At 37.5% G+C, this 18,532-nt stretch overlaps 1 protein-coding gene across 9 annotated transcripts in view; it reads left to right on the plus strand.

The window, feature by feature from the left end:
* Window positions 1-17,002, plus strand: part of PPHLN1 (periphilin 1) — a 65,678-nt gene extending 48,676 nt beyond the window's left edge. For all 9 annotated transcript variants that reach the window (XM_088165548.1, XM_088165553.1, XM_088165551.1 and 6 more), the window contains one exon: window positions 14,913-17,002. In XM_088165548.1, the coding sequence (XP_088021674.1) occupies window positions 14,913-15,122 (210 nt within the window). In that variant the 3' untranslated portion in view covers window positions 15,123-17,002. The remainder of the gene's footprint in view (window positions 1-14,912) is intronic.
* Window positions 17,003-18,532: the final 1,530 nt, after the last annotated feature.

Genomic DNA, 18,532 nt, shown 5'->3' on the forward strand with positions numbered 1-18,532 from the left:
TGTAAATGTAATGTAATTTAATGTAAAAATGAGTTTTTAAATGAAATTATTAATCTGCTTACCCACATGTAGGTCTAACCATAACTCAGAATTGCCCTGGCAATTTTTTTTAAATTATTTTCTTTTTTTTTTGTCAAATTTACTCTTAGGCATCACTAGAGCTCACTATACAGTTTTCATTTTTCTTATGTTGATGTGGACGGCGATTTCTTGCAACTATATTTTTGCTAAAATCAGAAGCAGAGATAAGCAAGCAATTATCTGGTGTCTCATGACCCAGATAAGTTACTAAAAAACCCTGTATGTTAGGAATGTTCCTTTCTGCTTTAAGATGGATGGACTTTTTGCTGCCCAGAAAAGCATGTATCATTATATTGAGCTGGCTCTGAAGCTTTTTAATGTTTGTAGGTGTTATTCATGTCGCAGTAACCAGCCAGAGCAGTGATCTCTCAAAGAGAAAGGCCTCATCTACTGTAAAGGTAGTTCTAGCTATTCCTAACAAAACATATGTGCATATTTCTGAGAAGTATATTGAGATATGCAGGGGTTTGTTGGGGATAAAGTGCTGAGCTTGGTTTTGTCTGTTGTGGCTCAACTAAGATTTTAAAAGAGGCAAGGACATTTAGCATGTTACCTGAGTATGAATACTCAGTGTCTGGTGTCAGGTAAGGTTTCATGGGTGTAAGGATAATTTCCCCTGGTATGTTTGCAATTTATTTCACTATGTATAACTCAGCAGGTAGGTGTAACTAGTGAGCAAGCAGTTTTTTACTGTATTCCTTAAAGCTGTTGTATTACATTTTACATTAGAGCTCTGAAAGAACATGTGTGCATGTGTACATAATATATGTACATGTAGGTACACAGTGGGCTGTGTTTCCATTCTTTAGATAATATTTCCATGCAGTTATGGAACATGCCTTTAGTTTATACTTCCTGTTTGGTAGAAATGCAGGAAATGTAAATGCATTTCTGTCACAAGGTGATACAAAGAAGTTCATATAATTCAAATGATTTAAAATATTTTTCAATGAATTTTTCATTTTTCAGGGTGCTAGGGTTATATGAGAGCTTGAGTAAATACTTGCTAAGGGGTCAGGGAGTTCTCAGATAAAATTGTGAGAGAAGTGAAGGTAGTCAGAGATAGTAGTGCTTCCTTTGTTAGGTATTTATTGGCCAACTGCAGAGTCTTTGGAGCAGGAAGAGTGATTTGGCTTTGTCCACAGTGCAGCTTGCTGAGAATTGATGAACTAAGGAGAACAAAGAAAAGAGGTAAACACGTGAAAAATATTATTACTAAGTTAAAGTAATATAAAGAGAGTAAACTCATGATGCTAAAACTAAGCAATAGTTCTAAAATCAGGTCTAGGTGCATTGCAGCCAACAAATGGAAAGTGTTAGTTGTAGTTTCTTTATCAAGAGTGTAAGATGTTGCCTTACCCTAGAGAAGGCAACTTTTTTTTCCCATGAACAGTTGCTGTTACTATTTTACACAGTCCATCGTACTCTTAAATACATAAATAAAATAAATAATTATTTGTTTAGAATGTAAATCAATTCTTTGTGTACTTATCCTTGAAATAGCAAAATTCCTTACCAGCTGATTTAATAATAGAAATTTGCGATGTTTATGCCTTTATGTGATTTGAAGGAACAACAAGCCCACTGGACTTTCTAATTTAAATGTGAAAATGTCATTCATTTTTATTATTGTTTTTTATTTAATTTAGCTTGCTCTGTTCTAAATAATTAAACATTTTTTCCTAATTTAATTTTGATTCCAGACAGTATAGTTCAGTCTTTATTAGCATGAGCTGTTCGGGATTTTTTTTTTTCGTGTTTTTTTTTTTTCTTTTTTTTTTCTTTCTTTTTTTGTTTGGTTAGTTGTCTTTAGTTGGGATTTTTTAGTTGTCTGGTTTTTTTTGGTGTTATTGGGGGGGTGTTTCTGTTTTGTTGTTTTGTGGTTTTTCGTTGTTTTTGTTTGGTTTTGGTTGGGTTTTTTTTTAAAGTTCTGGAAGGCTGTGTGAAGGAAGGAATGCCTTATTTTTCAGGATATGTTTATATGAATAACCTCGGTGTATTCTGTATCTTTGAGAACATGTGGTAATTTTGAATGAAGTAAGGTTAAAAGGTAAATGGTATGGTACTGTTTCTTTTGGCTATTGCATTAAAGTGTTTGACCTTTAGCAACCTGTCTTTATCTTAGGCAGTAAACTGTTTAGTTCTGCTTATCAAAAGAGACTTCACTGCTCTCTTTCCATGCTGTTCTCATCCAAAACACACTGTATCAATCCAGCATCAGTAGACTTTATCAGCAGCAGCTATTATTGTGTTTAGAGATTAGGCATAAAATATTTATGTTGTAACAGTACATTTTATTCAATAAATATTTTCATTTGTAGTTCAGTGGTTTCCAGTTTCATTATCTAGATTAGATCTTTTGTATTACCTCCTTATTACCTTACTCTTTCCCCCAGTTTTAGCTGTTTGAAATTGACCAACTTTGTTTGGTGTCACTGTAAAGTAGGTTATTTGAAACTATTCACACTATATCCTATGTCTGTCTAAAGGTAAGGTTAAAATGGCAAAATAAGTATCTTTGCAGATTTTTGCCAGATTTTCTAATTGTTTGGGGATCCCTTTAAATGATCAACATGGTGGTAGTAATTTGAAATTTGATGAAGTGTTTAGTTAAACAAGTCCCCCATACCTTCTTCAGTTGTCTGTGATTTACCAAAGTGAAGTTCTACACATTTGAGTATTGCCCAGAGGCAGAATTTGCTGTATCTCTGGAGTGACCATAATTCATAATGCTGCTGGTGATACTCAACAAATCTGTTACCTGCAGGAAGCTGACAGAGTTTGAGGGCAGCCACTAGTTTGTTCTAGCTATTTTTTTTTCATTGACTTGTTAATTTACCTGATGCTTTACTGTTGTTACTAGTAAACAAATACTGGTACCATAATCAGCCTCCCTGTTTATAATTGGAGTAAATAGGCTATTTCATGAAATAAATCCAAGAAGACTGAGGCTAGACTGCTTGTATCCTTGTGTCAGCATTAGAGTGTCTGGCACGACCAGGGCAGTGATTGTCCTGTACTGGGCACTGGTGAGGTGAATCCTGTGTCCAGTTCTGGGCCCCTCACTACAAGAAGGACATTGAGGTGCTGGAGCTTGTCTGGAGAAGGGCAACAGAGCTGCTGAAGGGGCTGAAACTCAGTTCTTACGAGCAGCAGCTGAAGGAGCTAGGGATGTTTCTCTTGGCGAAAAGGAGGCTCGAGGAGACCTTATCACTCTACAAACACCTGAAAGGAAGTTGTAGCCAGGTGGGGATCAGTCTCTTCTCACAGGTAGCAAGTGACAGGACAAGAGGAGATGGCCCCAAGTTGCACCAGAGGAGGTTTGGATTTGATACTAGGAAAAATTCGCCAAAACAGTTGTCAAACATTGGAACAGGGTGCCCAGTAGAGTGGTGGAATCGCTGTCTGTGGGGGTATTTGAAAGATATGTAGATGTGGCACTTAGGAACAAGGTTTAGTGGTGCACTTGACAGTGTTATGTTTACAGCTGGATTTAATCTTAAATGTCTTACAAGTCAACCTTAATGATTCTGCGATTCTGAGTTTTATCTCTTGAGTACTGGAAATATCTCTGTTACTTTTTGACTTGGTGGATTTGTTGCATCATGCTGCTACCAAAATTTGTAGGTGTCAGGGATCATAGAAACCTGCTCTAAGCTGTCTGAAGAATACAGAGCTAAAGCTCTCAAAAAGAAACCCCAGTACAGAATAGTATTTGATGATCCCAGTTTCTTCTCTTTTTTATAAGGACAGACTGAAGCCAGACTCAAAAAGAATCAAAGCTTTTCAGTGTATGCCAGAATCTGAAGACAGGCAAACACTTCAGAAAGTCATAAGCATGTTCACATATCTTGCCAAGTTTGCTCCCAATCAGTCCTCTGTCAATTCACCCATCCCATCAGACAACTTCTGGAAAATGTTCAGTGACACTGGATTGAATAGGGCAGACATTCCTTTAGTGAGTTTGATAGGTAACAGTTCTTGTGCTGAAATGCTGCAGCCTTGTGTAACTATCTCATTAAGAAGAGCTTGAAAAGAGACTGTAGAAAGCCAGTGTTCTTAGAAGATGTTTTGAAGTACAAAATTGGCTTGTTTTTCACAATGAAAAAGACCAGTGATTTCCAAGCTATTTGGAACCAGCTAATATCTGTGATTCTTCAGTATTACTTATGACTATAACCCAAACTTACCGAATAATTAATTCCAAGTACTGTGGGATACAGTCAGTGATACATTTACTCAGTAAATGCAGAACTTGTACTACATTCCCTTGGAACCACAGTTGGTAATTGCTGCCCTAAGACATATCATTTACTAACCATAAAAGACAATCTCTACTCCTTGTGGCTTTCTCTTTCGGGAGAGACATACTTTCTGTTTTTACCGATTTTTGGATCAGATTTCTGCTTCCAAATTGATGTGGAAATAACTAGAATTGTGGGAACAGATTTAGAAAGAGAGATAGTTTATGTGTTGAATGCTAAAAACACAGAAGAAATAAACATATTTGTAATTAGAAATGAGGCTTCGTCATACGGGTTCTTTGACCTGCTCCAACCCCAGCCATTGTGCCAGCTTCATGCTCTGTTTATATATTTTGTATTTGATCGAAGTTACATACTAAGATATGCAAACATTTAAACACAGATCCAGTGTGCTTTGTCTGTCTGGGCTAGGTGGAAGTTCTGTGAGTGTTTCCAGATTAGCTCAAGATGGATGCACTAGTGTAAAGCTATAGATAAATGTCCTTTTTAGATGTGTTTCATAGCTGCTCATCATTTCCTCACCCAGCACAGGTGATTCCTCCCTGCAGCCCAACTGATGTCCTAGCATGTGACCTAATCAGACTGGTTGTGCCTAAGGATTCTTTTTAGGAGTAGTCCTCTATATCACTGGCTCACACAAACAAGTGGGGTGATGGTTTCTGGCATAGGGATGCTGACAGCTGGAAAGGGGGAATAGCCTTTTCAGTCCTCACAGCTCCATATGGAAAAATATATCTATCCACAACCTAAGGAAAGATTACAGAAGTCTTCCAAAATAATTTACTTTTTCGTTTATTTGGTTTTAGATTTGAAATGAGTACTTAAAGTATTGAGTGACTATTTCAAGGGTAAAGGCAGGACAGTGACTTGGAAAAAATTTGATTAATTATTGAGGCGCTAATAAAACTGATTTGTGAGGCTAATATAATGTGTGAAGTAATTCTAAACCTTCAGAAGCAGTAAGGTTTAACATAAACTAAGCCATAAAATGTTGGTAATCGAAGTAATTGTTTTTCTTGCAGCTGTTGCTTTGCTTTTCTGAAAAGCTGTCCATTACATACAGTAGTTTACTTGTTTTGTGTAATATTTTCTTTATGCTGCATATGTGATGAAAAAATCTACCCTTTGGCATGCAATTTCAAACTTGCTTTAGCATATTTTTAACCATTAAAGAAAAAAAACCTAAGTTGCTCTTTATATAGTGATGGGGAGGAAATCTTCTCTTGTAAGGACTAGTTCTTAAACTCGTAGATCCACCAGCTTTGAATTTGTATTAGCAATGCTGCTGCCAGATAATTGTGCTGCTAAACTGCTCAGAATTGCTCTTAATTGTAACGAAAGGATTTTGTTGTTGTTGTTTTTTTCCATAACTGCTTATTTTCATTATGCAATTGGAGAAAATTCAGGCAGTCCACACCTCAGGATGAAATGCTGTCTTCCCATTAACAAAAATGAGCCCACTTAATGCAGGATGTTGTTGAATGTGAGAATATTTGTAGCTGAGGATATTTGTTGAAATTGGAAGTGGGATGACATCTGCTGAGGGAGAACTAAGTCATCACAAGTCAGTTTTCGGAAAAATCAAGTGCATCATTTTTGATCTTGACTTCAACAGTCAATCTGTGTGGATATTGAACTGCTGTACATTTAATACAAAATATTTGTCTGGTTTTATGACAAGAAAGATTTTGTCATATTATTATTGCTCTTAATATACAGCCCATTCTGCTGAAGCTTAAATGATTATCACTTTCCTTTATGGTCAGTGGACGTAACTGTAAATTATTTAAAGCATTTTTAACAGGACACTTAACATAGAGTCTTTTGTAGACAAACTTCACCCTTCCTGTTTTGGATGGAGCAATAACTTTACTGTGGATCAGATTTAGGAAGTGGCTTTCCATCAATTCAGTATTTTATAAATAAAAAGTTGTAGGGTGAGGCCCTTCCTTTGGCAGAAAGCTGATTATTTCCTGTTTAATCCTGAACTGGTGCATTTCAACCAATGGGAGTTTTCTAGCATCTGTTGGAGAGGAGAGTTTTTAGGACTTTGTTTTCATTTATGCTCCTACAAAAATACAGTTTCTGTGTTTGCATATTATTATAGAACAAAGAGAAATTATTAAATATACAAGTAGTTGTCCTTTTACAACTTTTGGACTTGGCTGCACAGTTGTTTGTACCTTGGCATTCTTAAACATACAGCTGCATATTCTTATACATGAGCTGAAAAGTTGTCATTGTCACATCTTCAAGAGATCACCATTACTTCCAGTGAGATTTAGAAACTGATCAATTGTGATTGCAATGGATATTTTGATTTCATATTTATCATCTCCTTGCACAAGGCACACACTTTCTATAAGAAGAATATGTAAGAGGCAGAATTTAAACTTCTATTGCTATTTTACCTAAGGAACACACAAGGTAATGAAGTAACTCTACCCTCATCCAACACATCTGTTGTAAAGAAGCCTGTGAAATCTAGGCCACACACAAACTGGTCTCCAAGGGCCTGTAGTTGGTGTTAAAATGCTGTTATTATGTGGTCTGATTGGTTTAGTAAAGAATTATCTCCAGTAAAACCATGTAACATAATAGTCCTTGCTTGCCCACATGGGAGCTACTTCTGCTTGACTGAGCAAGACATTTCTTGAAGAAGAAATAATACACTTGTTCTTGCCAAAATGTAACATTAAATGAAGTGTATCATCATGTCCATTTCTGTTGTGTACCGGTTCTTGTTCATTTAAACATGTGTTTAAAGTTTGTGTCTAATCCTCCATCACAGTATTAAAAAAAGTTAAGTAAACACATGGATTGCCTAACAATATATTTAAAATCAATTCTTGCTTCTTGTTGAAAACTTGTGTGTAGTAGTTTTAAAGCAATGAGTAACTATTTGGAATTTGTAAATTTTCATAAATGAAAACTCTGTTTTCTAAATAGTACCAACTTTTGCTACGACTGTTCTGAATTATGCAGCTCTGCAGATCTGTCCTTGGGTAACCTCAGCTGTAAACAGGTACTGTACTTGCTAAGGGACTTCACTTTTTATTGCTTTTTAATTACAGTATTCTTTAGGTCTCCTTAACAGTGTCATACAAAAGCTGTATGTTCATTTTTAGATTGCTCTATAAGCATTGAGCAAATGCACAAAAGCGTGTAACTTTTTGTTTGGATGGTGAGGGGAAGAAGAAGGGAGCTGAGGCGGTGTGCAGGCTCTCTGCAGAGATGATCAGAGGTATGATGGCAGCCGAGGGGCTGAGCCCTGCACGGCAGAAGCCATGGGCACAGGTGGCCTCGTGGGCAGCCATGGAATGCTGGACTGGCCGTGGGCTTTCCTGAGCAGTGCTGGGCTCCACTCCATTCAAACCCTGTGGTAATTGCTGTAATTGCACAGGTGTCAAGAGAGGCATGGTATGAAGCAAAGTGGTATCTAGCTGGTGTCTTGATCTTAAACTGCAGGTGAAGGATTCACACAGTAAATAATTGTGCCCGCATGTTTTCTGCCCAGTGCATGTAAAAGACCGGGGTTGTGTCTCAGGACCCAAGCCAACCCTTCAGGATTTTCAGCCTTGAAAATGTATTTGTAAACTCAGCAGAGTGGTCACTGTTGACACAGATACCCACCCCTCAGTTTTACAGAGCCCTTTCCATCTCTTTTCAAACTCGAATTCTACTTTTAAATGAAGGGGGGGAAGCCTTCTGGTGGCATGCTTTAGAATGCATGTCCTCTAGCAGATTAGTTTAGTCCAAGAGATGAATGATGCTGTGACCTGGAAGCAAAGTGCTGTAAACCAGCTGAAAAGAAAGACTATGGCTCCCAGCACCTACCCCTGCTGCACTTTGCTCACCTGCTGCCCCCACCTATTGCCAATCCTTGTCCTTGAGGACAAAGTGGAGTTCAAATCTGAATTCCTATCACTTTTAAAGTGAGGGCTCTATCGACATCTCTTCCACACAAGGGGCTTTTCAGTCAGATATTTAGATGCCAAAAATGGTGGGTGTTCATTCTAAACGTTGATTAAATCTATTGAACTTCCTAAAAAGGAACTTGAAAGTTTCATTGGAAAGGGAGGCAGAATTACATTTAACAGCAAATAACTTTAATATTTTGCATATCTTCAGTAAGAAGCAAATAAACATTAAATTATTCATTATTACACAATAGATTAAATAACTTGTTTCCCCCAATTTGCATTTCAATGAGTATCTAATTGGTCTATAAACACATTGGTTAATGGGTGCAGAAAATATTACAAAATACAAGGCAAGACTAGTGTTAGTGTGTTTTTAAGAAAGGAATAGAGTACACTTCTTGATATTTTATGATTAAAAATTATATGCCATTGTTAACGCTATGCTATCATAACCAAGCATTGAATTTGTTCTATGTTGATTTAGTTTTTTGTAGCTGTAAAAATAGTTCATCTTGGTTAAAAATCAGTTTTAAATGTCTTGCTCATGAAAATTATCTGCAAGTTCTGAGCATTCTTTGCACTATGGAGCTATAAACTTCTATTTTGTACTCATAAACGTAACAGTACAGTTACATTGCCACTGCAGAGATGAAAATTTCTGTATACTCTTTCAGTAGAGGATTAACTTATTCTAGTTTGGAAGAGTAAATTTTTGGAAAATTAATGAAATCTAATGTACATGGTTAAAAAAAATCCAAGATAACATAAAAATAAATTAAAAAGAAGAGATTTGGGGAGAGGTAATAATTCCTTTTAAAAGTTGCCATTGACAAGGAAAAAGCTGTGATAGTGGCAATTCAATGTTTAGTAGTTTCCCAATTTGCTTAAGCTTACATGCACAATTAAAATGCAAATTTGACTGCATATGCAATCAGCCTGGAGTTAGGTCTACATTTCAGAAAAATTCAGTATTGTTTTTAGTTAGGAGTAGAAGAAAAATTGTACCTCTTAGTCTGTCTCACCCACGCTGGGAAAATCTGGCATAGACATTGCTTGGTTAATAGAAGAGTGGTTTGTCAGACTTATTTTAGGTCTGCTGAGGAGATGAAATAAGAAGCTGGTTTATACCACCAGAGGGCTATACCAAACCAGCTATGATAGTTTAGGTGAAGGAACAAAAGCTGTTATCTCTGTCTGCTGTAGGGGGGCCCTGGGGCATCATTGAAGTGAGGGAAATTTCCAGCAGTTTGCTCATGGAGTGTCTGGAATGGACACGGTATGGCTTTCAAATTGGTGCTGTACTTGTGCTCTGCACATTGATTCTCCTCTGCCTTTCAGTGAGAAATCAAACAACTACCAGTGAGCATTTTGCTGCTTTCTTCCTTGCATGGAATATTTGATACTTGTGGGAAATAAGCCTATAGTAATTGAAAAGCTTCTGTCTTCTGAAAGATGATATATTAAATGAGTACTTGCCTGAATCACAGATGCAAGATTGTGATTGCTGGGCATGTTAGGTCTTCTCAAAGTGAGTATCTAAAGGTTGCAGGCTATTTAACGTGGTTTGTGAGGCACAACCCTAGATCTTTCCCCTGTGTTAACTGAGCCTTGGGGGTCTTTGGCCTTTGGATGAGGAGCTGAGAACAGACATCTCTGAAGGTGAGTACTGACTCACAGGCACTGATGGTGGGCTGTGGTGCAGAGCTGCTCAGAGAATCTAGACTTGCATTGTGTTGATCTGAAGGAGTTTTCTGGTGGAGGCGAGAGAGTGTTATATGAATCTTGAAATGTATGGAATGCTAAAAGTATTCCAAAAAGTCCAGGAAAGGCTGTGAGGAAAAAGAGCAAGGTGTTGGAAATTACAGATTAATTCATGGGCATCAATTTCACTTGCTAAATCATCATATCTACATAATGGATGTGGTCTTTATCATATTTGCTGGTCCTGCTTGTCTTTGTGAGCAGAAGTACCCCCTTTTGCACTGGAGTTTGCCCATCTCCTGCATATAGCTGCTCAAGCCTGGTATATGCAACTCTCTGGATGAATTCTATTTAAGAGGCTTTCATGTGTGCATGAAGCCAAGAGCATTCAAAACAACTGCCACAGTGTCATATTCATTCAAAACTGTATTTGGAGAGGAAAGTGTTTTAATACCTGCATATAAAATAAAGCCCATCCATTAAAACAGTTCTCCCAGAAATGAGAAGTGGAGATTCACTTGAGTCCTTTTTGAGTCAGGAGAAATTTGCATCTCCCATTTGCTACTCAGTTCTACTTTCTACTAGCTGTGGACATGAGACATACAGAGGCTAACTTTTGTATCCTGGTGGGACCAGTCTTGAAGAGAGTCATTCCAATTATCAGAGAACTTCTCTTATTTCTCTTTTCCTTAAAGCCTGTTTGGAATAGATACTGTGGTTTTAGCTGTTCTGAGTCACCTTGAGAAGTTAAAAAAACCCAATCTTTGCACAGACTGTGGAGCTAAGCAGGGGAAACTTGGTGCATGGGTTGAAATTGCTCTTGCTGTTGAAATAAAGCTGGCCAGGTATGCAAGATTTTGAGATCAAGATTGCTCTTATGATTCTTCTGCACCTGTAGTTTTTTGCAGGGGAGGACATCCTAAATTCTAGTTTGCATTGTCATTACTGTTTATATTGTCCAACAGCTCTTTTGCACAAAGTGTATATGCGGCTCTGGAACAGTTTTGAAGAAAAACAATGTGCTGTGCTAATCAGAAAATTATATGGACTTCATCAGTGAGTAGTAGGCATGTTGTCAAAGTATTCCCTAGCCATGTGTAATTTCACCCATCAGCAAAGGCATTCAATATGTTTTTCTTTGGTTTAAGCCAAGACCATTTTTAGATTATCAAGGGGTATAGCAGTTAAAGACACGAGCAGTCCCCATGTACTTGCTTCTTCTCCTCTTTCTTCCTGTTCAGAGGTTAACATTCCACAGCTGAGCTGGAAGAAGAGAGTGTGTGGTATCTGTAATTTTTTCCATGTCAGTGTCATACAAGACAGTATGTAATTCAAGACAGTGTTGATGGCACTTTGAAGTTCACTGTGAAAACTTGGCATAGATGTAGATGAGGGAGTTCTCAAAAGTTTCATTCTGCTGGGGAGTTCTAGGGCTTGATTGCCTCCAACCTGGATGACTGACATCTCCATTTCTCTAACTAGGTCTGGAATAAATGTCTTTTAGCTATATTTAAACAGTTCTAAGTGCAAATTTTGGTATAGCTTTCTCAAATAAATGAGGTTTGTTCACTACCATATTGCATGCAGATGCATCACAACTTTATATTTGCATCAAGTACTTAGATGGAGAATGGCACAACAAAGGGCTGATCTCAGCCAGAATCTCTATGCCCTTATCATGTAACATTCTAAAATTCCATGAGAATAATAAAAAAGTATGCATATTTGTGATCCTGTGACCTCACAGATGCCAGATGTGTTGATTTTGGAAAACACTTCAAAGAAATTCAGCTCAAATACTTGCCATACATAGGAGAAGCAAGAATGCATCTATCTATCTAGATATATACAGTGTGTATATATAAAATTATATTTACGTATTTGGAAGTAGAACAGCTGTTTCTACTTCTTCATTTTCTTACTAAAGTTTTACATGCTATTTCCATTATACTGGTGCTGTAGCTTAGGTCAGAGAATGAATGTATGCTAGGGCCTTGGTAAATGATCACCCTGTGGCTCTAGCTGTTTTCAGGATTATTTGATTTATATGTCAGACAGAATAATCATGTCATTGGTATCATTCCCTTTCTTGTTTTTAATTTTAAAAATGTTATTTCTTCTCTCTCCACACATGGAATCATTTTCAGTTTTTAGTTCCAGATGTTTACAGATGAGCTTTCCTTTTGTCTGAGCTCAAAATCAGTATCAGCTGGAATTTTAAAGATAGGGTTATTTTCATATGTTGTTGGGTCACAAGTTCTTCCAGGATTTTTCTCCATCAGAGAGCTTTTTTTGCATAGTTGGAATCTTTTCTGCAGTTTTCTTTTTCTTCCTCAAACATCACATTCTCATTTTTCAGAAATAGCCGCCTTTTATTCTGTCTAAAGATAGATATTAATGTCATGCCACTGTTCCTCCTCTTTCAACAGTTTTCAGTGCTTTCACAAATTTTTCAAATAGTTGATTGTACCATTAAGCTGTAATTAATTAGCATATTCTGTATTGATATTCTTGTGATTGATAATCTCCATTTCCTTCTGTAAAGCATAGTAACATATCTCTGAAAGTTGGTAATTGTGCCATGTAAACTGGTTTGTGAAGTTTTCACTTTAAGACCATGGCTCACAGTTCTTTCAGTTGTGCTGATGCATCTGGTTTTAGAACTGAATCACTGAATCACATTAATTGGGGGGAAGTAATTTTAAAAGGGAGCACCTCAGTGATGCAATTTACATTGCAGCTATACAAATAGATTTATCAGCACAATTGTGAAGGAGGCAGATTGTACCAGGAGGATCAGAATTAGCAGCTGGGGCAGAAAGCTTGTTGAGAGAAAATTGCTCAATTATTGTTAGAGGACCTGAGCTGTTTCCTTTTTTTGTTATTAAAAGTGCCCTCCTGCTCCATCTTTGCCCTCTTCCCCTAATTTAAATAAATTCTATTTTTTTAAAGTCTTCTGTTACAAAGTGTTGAAAACGTTCATCTCTTGGATGAAGGTGTTTAGTTTCCAGATTGTTGTGACGGCAAAGTGACTTCTGACTTCAGATTCAGCAATGACAAGGGCTCTCTTGATTCTCCTCCAAGTCTTTTGTGAAAGTTTGGAAGAAAAATGTGCTTAGATCAAGCTAGTATGTAAATGGTAAGAGTCAGACAGTTTAATCTGGGGTTAATTCTTTGTGGTGTGTGGGAGAAGTAGCAGGTAGCATTAGTTTGCCTAATGGCATTAGGTCTGCCATTAGTTTGCAGGCCTGTGAAAAGTAGAGCATTTCCTTCAGTTGTAGCCTTGGGTGCCTCCCCATGCAGCTCTTTGAGTTTTTCATTAGGAAGAGAGAAAAAAGTAATGCAGATTTTCTCTGTTTGAAGTTCTTTTACCATGTTTTACTTGCTGTGGAGCACGAGCTCAGAGTCTGGGTTTTGTGCTGTTATTTACTACCAAAGAACTACAAAGCAGGAAACAAACTTGTCTCTGAAAAAATGCCATGTGCATTTCCACACTTAAAAATGTTTAGCTCGAGCTCTGTTTGAGCTACACTCTTCTTTTTGACTTGTTACTCTCCACTGAAGATTAGTTCCTTCCAAAAAGTTCTCTTTTATTTGCCAACCAGTATTTGAAAAGTGGGTCTGTTGTAAACTGTTTTCCTAGACTATGCTATTAAGCATTTGAGAATTGTCTTCATTAAAGTATCATGATAATCATTGTGTTTCTAAGAATAGTTTAGTTTTGAACAGAATGTTGCAGTTTTCTGCTGTTTTTTCTGACATGAAGATGCTTGAGCTGACCTCGAACTAGTTCTTATGAATGGGTTCTTAGGTAGGTTTTCACTGGGAGAAGGATGGGTGTGTTTTGTTTGTTTTTTTTTCCTTTTGTTTTTAGTAAAGGGGAATTGTTACATGCAGTTGTATCGTTTCTGTCGACAATACAGATAAATGTGAAAGGAAAGGGTTACACATCCCTGTAAAAAACAAGTTCTAAGACAAGCAGACAATACCAAAAGATAATTATAATTGGAAGAATATCACCTTTTTACCTTTCTTTCCTCAAAAAAAGATGTATGGAGATAGAAAACTTATTTATCTTCAGTCAAAAAGCTTAATGTATTTTCTAAAGGGAAATTGGCCTAAGAGCTTTGAAAATGAGCTGCATCTGGCAGTTGGAAGACTTTGAGAAGTTCCTTTTTTGCTGGGTGTTCAGATTAATAAACTTAGCTGGAATCTGGGAAAAAAATTTAAATGTCACTGACTTGCTTTGAAAACTGCATAAGAGCATGGTCCATATGTTTGTTGCTGAAAAACAGTTGCAGTGATGATGAAAACTTAACTTCATCTCAAATGTGGTGCGTGACTGACTTGCAAACTCTTCATTCTTTGTGGGAGAAGGTCAGATGGGTTCAGGTAAACCACTGCCAGGACTTCTTTAATCCTTAGTGATTGAATCACCAATGCATCCAAACTAATTAAAGTAATAATTTTCAAGGACTTCTACAAGAAACAGATATCCAACAAACAAACAAAATTTGATGAAATTATTTAAACACAACTTGTATATAAAGTATTTGAAAAATTGATACTTTGTATGAAGATTGAGATTGCTAGGCATTTCACAGTTTAATTTTAAATATATTGAAACAAAAAGAAAATCTGGTTTAGCATTTGTACTTTGCTCTACTATTACTTATTAAATATTGCTGCAACGGAAACTTCATTTCTCTATTATGGTATTTCATCCCATGAAAGTTTTTTTTTGTATCCAGATAGTGCTGAGCTAGTTATATTTTTATTAGCACAGGTCAGAAGAGAGGAAATGGCCAGTAAGTTTTACAGCTGAAACTCGTGTTAAATCCAATATCCTTTGTTACATTTGGATCTAACTCCATAAGGGCTGTTGGTGTGCTAATGTAAAGAATTTTGCATTTATTAATTTTCTAAAATGTGTTGTTTCTAGGTCTACAGACAAGACTGTGAAACCTTTGGCATGGTAGTGAAGATGCTCATTGATAAAGATCCATCATTAGAGAAGTCCATTCAGTTTGCCCTGCGGCAGAATTTGCATGAAATAGGTGAGCGATGCATTGAAGAACTCAAACATTTCATTGCTCAGTACGATGCTGCCAACCAAGATGTTTCAGAGTCCTTCAAAGAGGGCGCATACTAAGGACAAAAATATGCTTTTAGATCCCCTGCATTGTGTCTGGCATAGTACATAAATCTGCTTTTTGTGGGGAAAGAGGAGCTCTTGTTCAAGGTTTGAACCCAAGGCCTCTGCTCCTTTGTAAAATAGCTCAGGTGGCTGTTCCTTGTCCTCTGTGGTCTCCACAATTGTATTCATCCTACCTGTTCTTGTTGACATATATTCCTTTGAAAGGATGTTCTTTTCAAAAATGCTGTAAAGCAATGAGCTGTTTTTGAAACCTTACACAGTTACTTTGGAAAAAATGGTCAGTCTGATGTCTGTACACTTACGTTTTGATGCTTATAAGTGTAACTTGAAACATTGTCTTTTTTATTAAAATTCCATGAAGCCACTCTCATTCCTCATGTTATGCACAAATATGTCTTATTATCATACGTACTGCAGGAAGAGAAAACTTGCAAAATTGGTCACAATTATGATTTAAATTATTTATTCTGGTTTAATTTAAAAATTCAGATTAATTTGTAAAATTACATTAGGGGTTATCTCTAATCTCTACCTGCCAGAGCAATTGACCACTTGATGTAAGAAGTGTTGTATTTTTGTTCTAATTGCAGGTTTTACAAATGCCTTTAAAATGTTGGTGTTTTCCATATCATGACACATTACTAGTACACAGTATTATTATGTAGGATGGATTCAATTTTTTGGTAGTGTTTGCCCTGTTTTTGACTACACTGTACAGAATGTAGCTGTAGGCAGCCACTGAGCAGGGAAAGGTTGCTTTTTCTACTCTGTCCTTCTCTCCACTTTACAACTTCTCAAGCATTTTCATCCATCAGTTTTAACAATAAGGAGGCTGTGTGTAATCTTTATTTCCAGTTTCAAAAAGGAGCAGGAATTGGGGTGTCAAGGATGAGCAAGGAAAGTGAGCAGGACCATCTCTCCAGTAAAACCAGGTTGCTTTGGATTAGGTATAATACAAAGTTTATCCCTAAGTCTTCAAATTCATTATCATTTCAAACCTAGGTGATTCTGGTTAGTGTCTGGCACCACATTTTACCTGATAGAACAACTTGGGAACAGTGGTCGAGGAAAGCCAAGAGGTTCCCAGTGAAAAATATTTAGGATTCACTGGAATTCTGATGAATACATTTATTGAGGTACTAGTTTTATATGAACATTTTAGGAAAGGGATAATTTGAGTCATAATCGTAAAGAGGTACATATAAGCATGATCGTTTTGTATACATTTGCATCTAGAACGTGGGAAACTGTGTAAAAGGACTTATAACTAAGCTCACTATTTCCAGATTTCATCAGAATGGTGTGCAGAAACACAAATGCAGTAGCAATGATTTTGCATGTACAAGGTACTGTATGTATTACAGCATCTTACACATGCAGATCTTGATATGGTATATTAAATATGTATTGCATCAGATTCCTGAGATGCCTGGTTAATGACATGACCCCCCTCATGTCAGTAAGGGGAGTTTTGCAGTTAGCTTTTCTTGTTTTCCAAGAGTTCACATTACTCCAGGGAGATGACCTGCAACTACCCTTGTTAGCACCTGAGATTGTGTGGGCTGCACAGTGAGTGGGAATCAGCTCATGGATCCTACAGGATACTAATTTGGGTTGGGAGAGAGGGGAAGAGAGGCAAGCTGTTAACATAGTAGTGAGACATGGCCCACCCCTTCTGGCAACAACCTGCTTTACTGAGATCAAAGTCTTCTGAGATGCAGAAGCATAACTACAACATTTCACTACTTGCCTACAGGACTGAGAGCCTTCAGGATGTTACATCGGAGCTTCTACTTTGGGTTAGAAATGCTAATGGAAAAATAATAAAATTGTGTGTAATATATTTTTTATTAAAAATCTCCGTTGTTACTGTACAATTTGTTTGGAGTTTCCTTTATTAGAAGCCTGATTAAGTTTACTATTATAAAAGTATCCAAGTTTTCAAGTGCTTTTCTGTAAAGTAAGACCTAAGTTTACATAGAATATCATAGAATATCTCAAGTTGGAAGGGACCTGCAGTGTTGCTTGAGTCCAACTCCCTGCTCCTCTTGGAACCACTGGAAGCATTGTGTAGATGCTTCTCTGGCAGGCTTGGGGCTCTATCACTTCCCTAGGGAGCCTGTTCCAATGACTAACCACCTTCTCAAGTCCAATCTGAACTTCCCCAGTGCAGCTTCATTCCATTTCCTTGAGTCCGCGTCACAAGAGAATTCATTGCCTGCCCCTCTGCTGCCCACTTTGAGGAAGCTGTAGAATGCAGTGAGGTCACTCCTCAGTTTCATCCAGGTTCCTCCTTTCACCACCTTGATCACCATACTCTGGGCACACAAGTAGATTTATATCCTTATATTGTGGCACCCAAAACTGCCCCCAGCACTCGAGGTGAGGCCTCTCAGTGCAGAGCAGAGTGGGACAATCCCCTCCCTTGCCCAGCTGGTGATGCTGCACCTGATGCCCTACAGGACAGGAGTGGCCCTCCTGGCTGCCAGGGCATTGCTGATTCCTGTATAATTTGCTATCACCTGGGACCCCCAACTTTCTTTCTGCAGGGCTGATATCCAACTCCTCATTCCCCAAGTTTTAGGATAATCAGGACTGTCCTGTCCCAGGTGGAGAATCTGGCACTTGTCCTTGTTAAACTCCATGCAGCTGGTCATTGTCCCCCAGGTCCTTAGTCTGTTCAGGTCTCTCTGCAGGACTTCTCTACTCTTGAGGGAGTTCACAGCTCCTCTCAATTTAGTACCGTCAGCAAATGTCTCTCTCCATTAACGAGCACTGGCCTTAAAATTAAGCCCCGTGGAATCCCACTGGTGACCAGCTGCCAGCCTGAGGTAACCCCGTTCACTATGCCTAATCATTTATTTAATCTTTTTTTCATTGATTAAACTTTACTTGTGAACTAGGGAGTCTTTTGAGTTTTTATAAGTGCTATTTCTGTGACAAGTTTAATTCACATTTTAAGTGATAAGTAATTGATTTTCCATCTAATATTTGGCATTGTGTTGAATGTTTGCATTTAACCTTTTCTGATATATGCTTTCAGCTGATAAAAGTAAAATATACTATGGCAGTTCCTTAACTTAAGGAAGAAACACGGCTTTTAGTCTTGCTTGCTTTACAAGTATGTATTTTGGATTAGTTTCACATCGTGTAAAAAAAATTGGTCTAGTGGGCCTCAGTGAGGCTCTGGAAGAGCACTGGGGAAAGGAAACGTGCTGTGCTGGACAAATTTAATTTGTCACCTTCAGAGCTCCTGAAAACAGAAATTACTCCTAGCACTTGTTAATGTTGCAGATACCCTTAAAAATTAAAAAGAAGGTGGAAATTCATTGCTGTCTGCCGAGACTGAAGTGGTTATGTCTGTAATCTCACTTGGGCAAGTTGGCAGCTCTGAGTGACAATGT

The sequence above is a fragment of the Sturnus vulgaris genome, chromosome 5, assembly GCF_052056855.1.
Source record: "Sturnus vulgaris isolate bStuVul1 chromosome 5, bStuVul1.hap1, whole genome shotgun sequence".
Lineage (NCBI taxonomy): Eukaryota > Metazoa > Chordata > Aves > Passeriformes > Sturnidae > Sturnus > Sturnus vulgaris.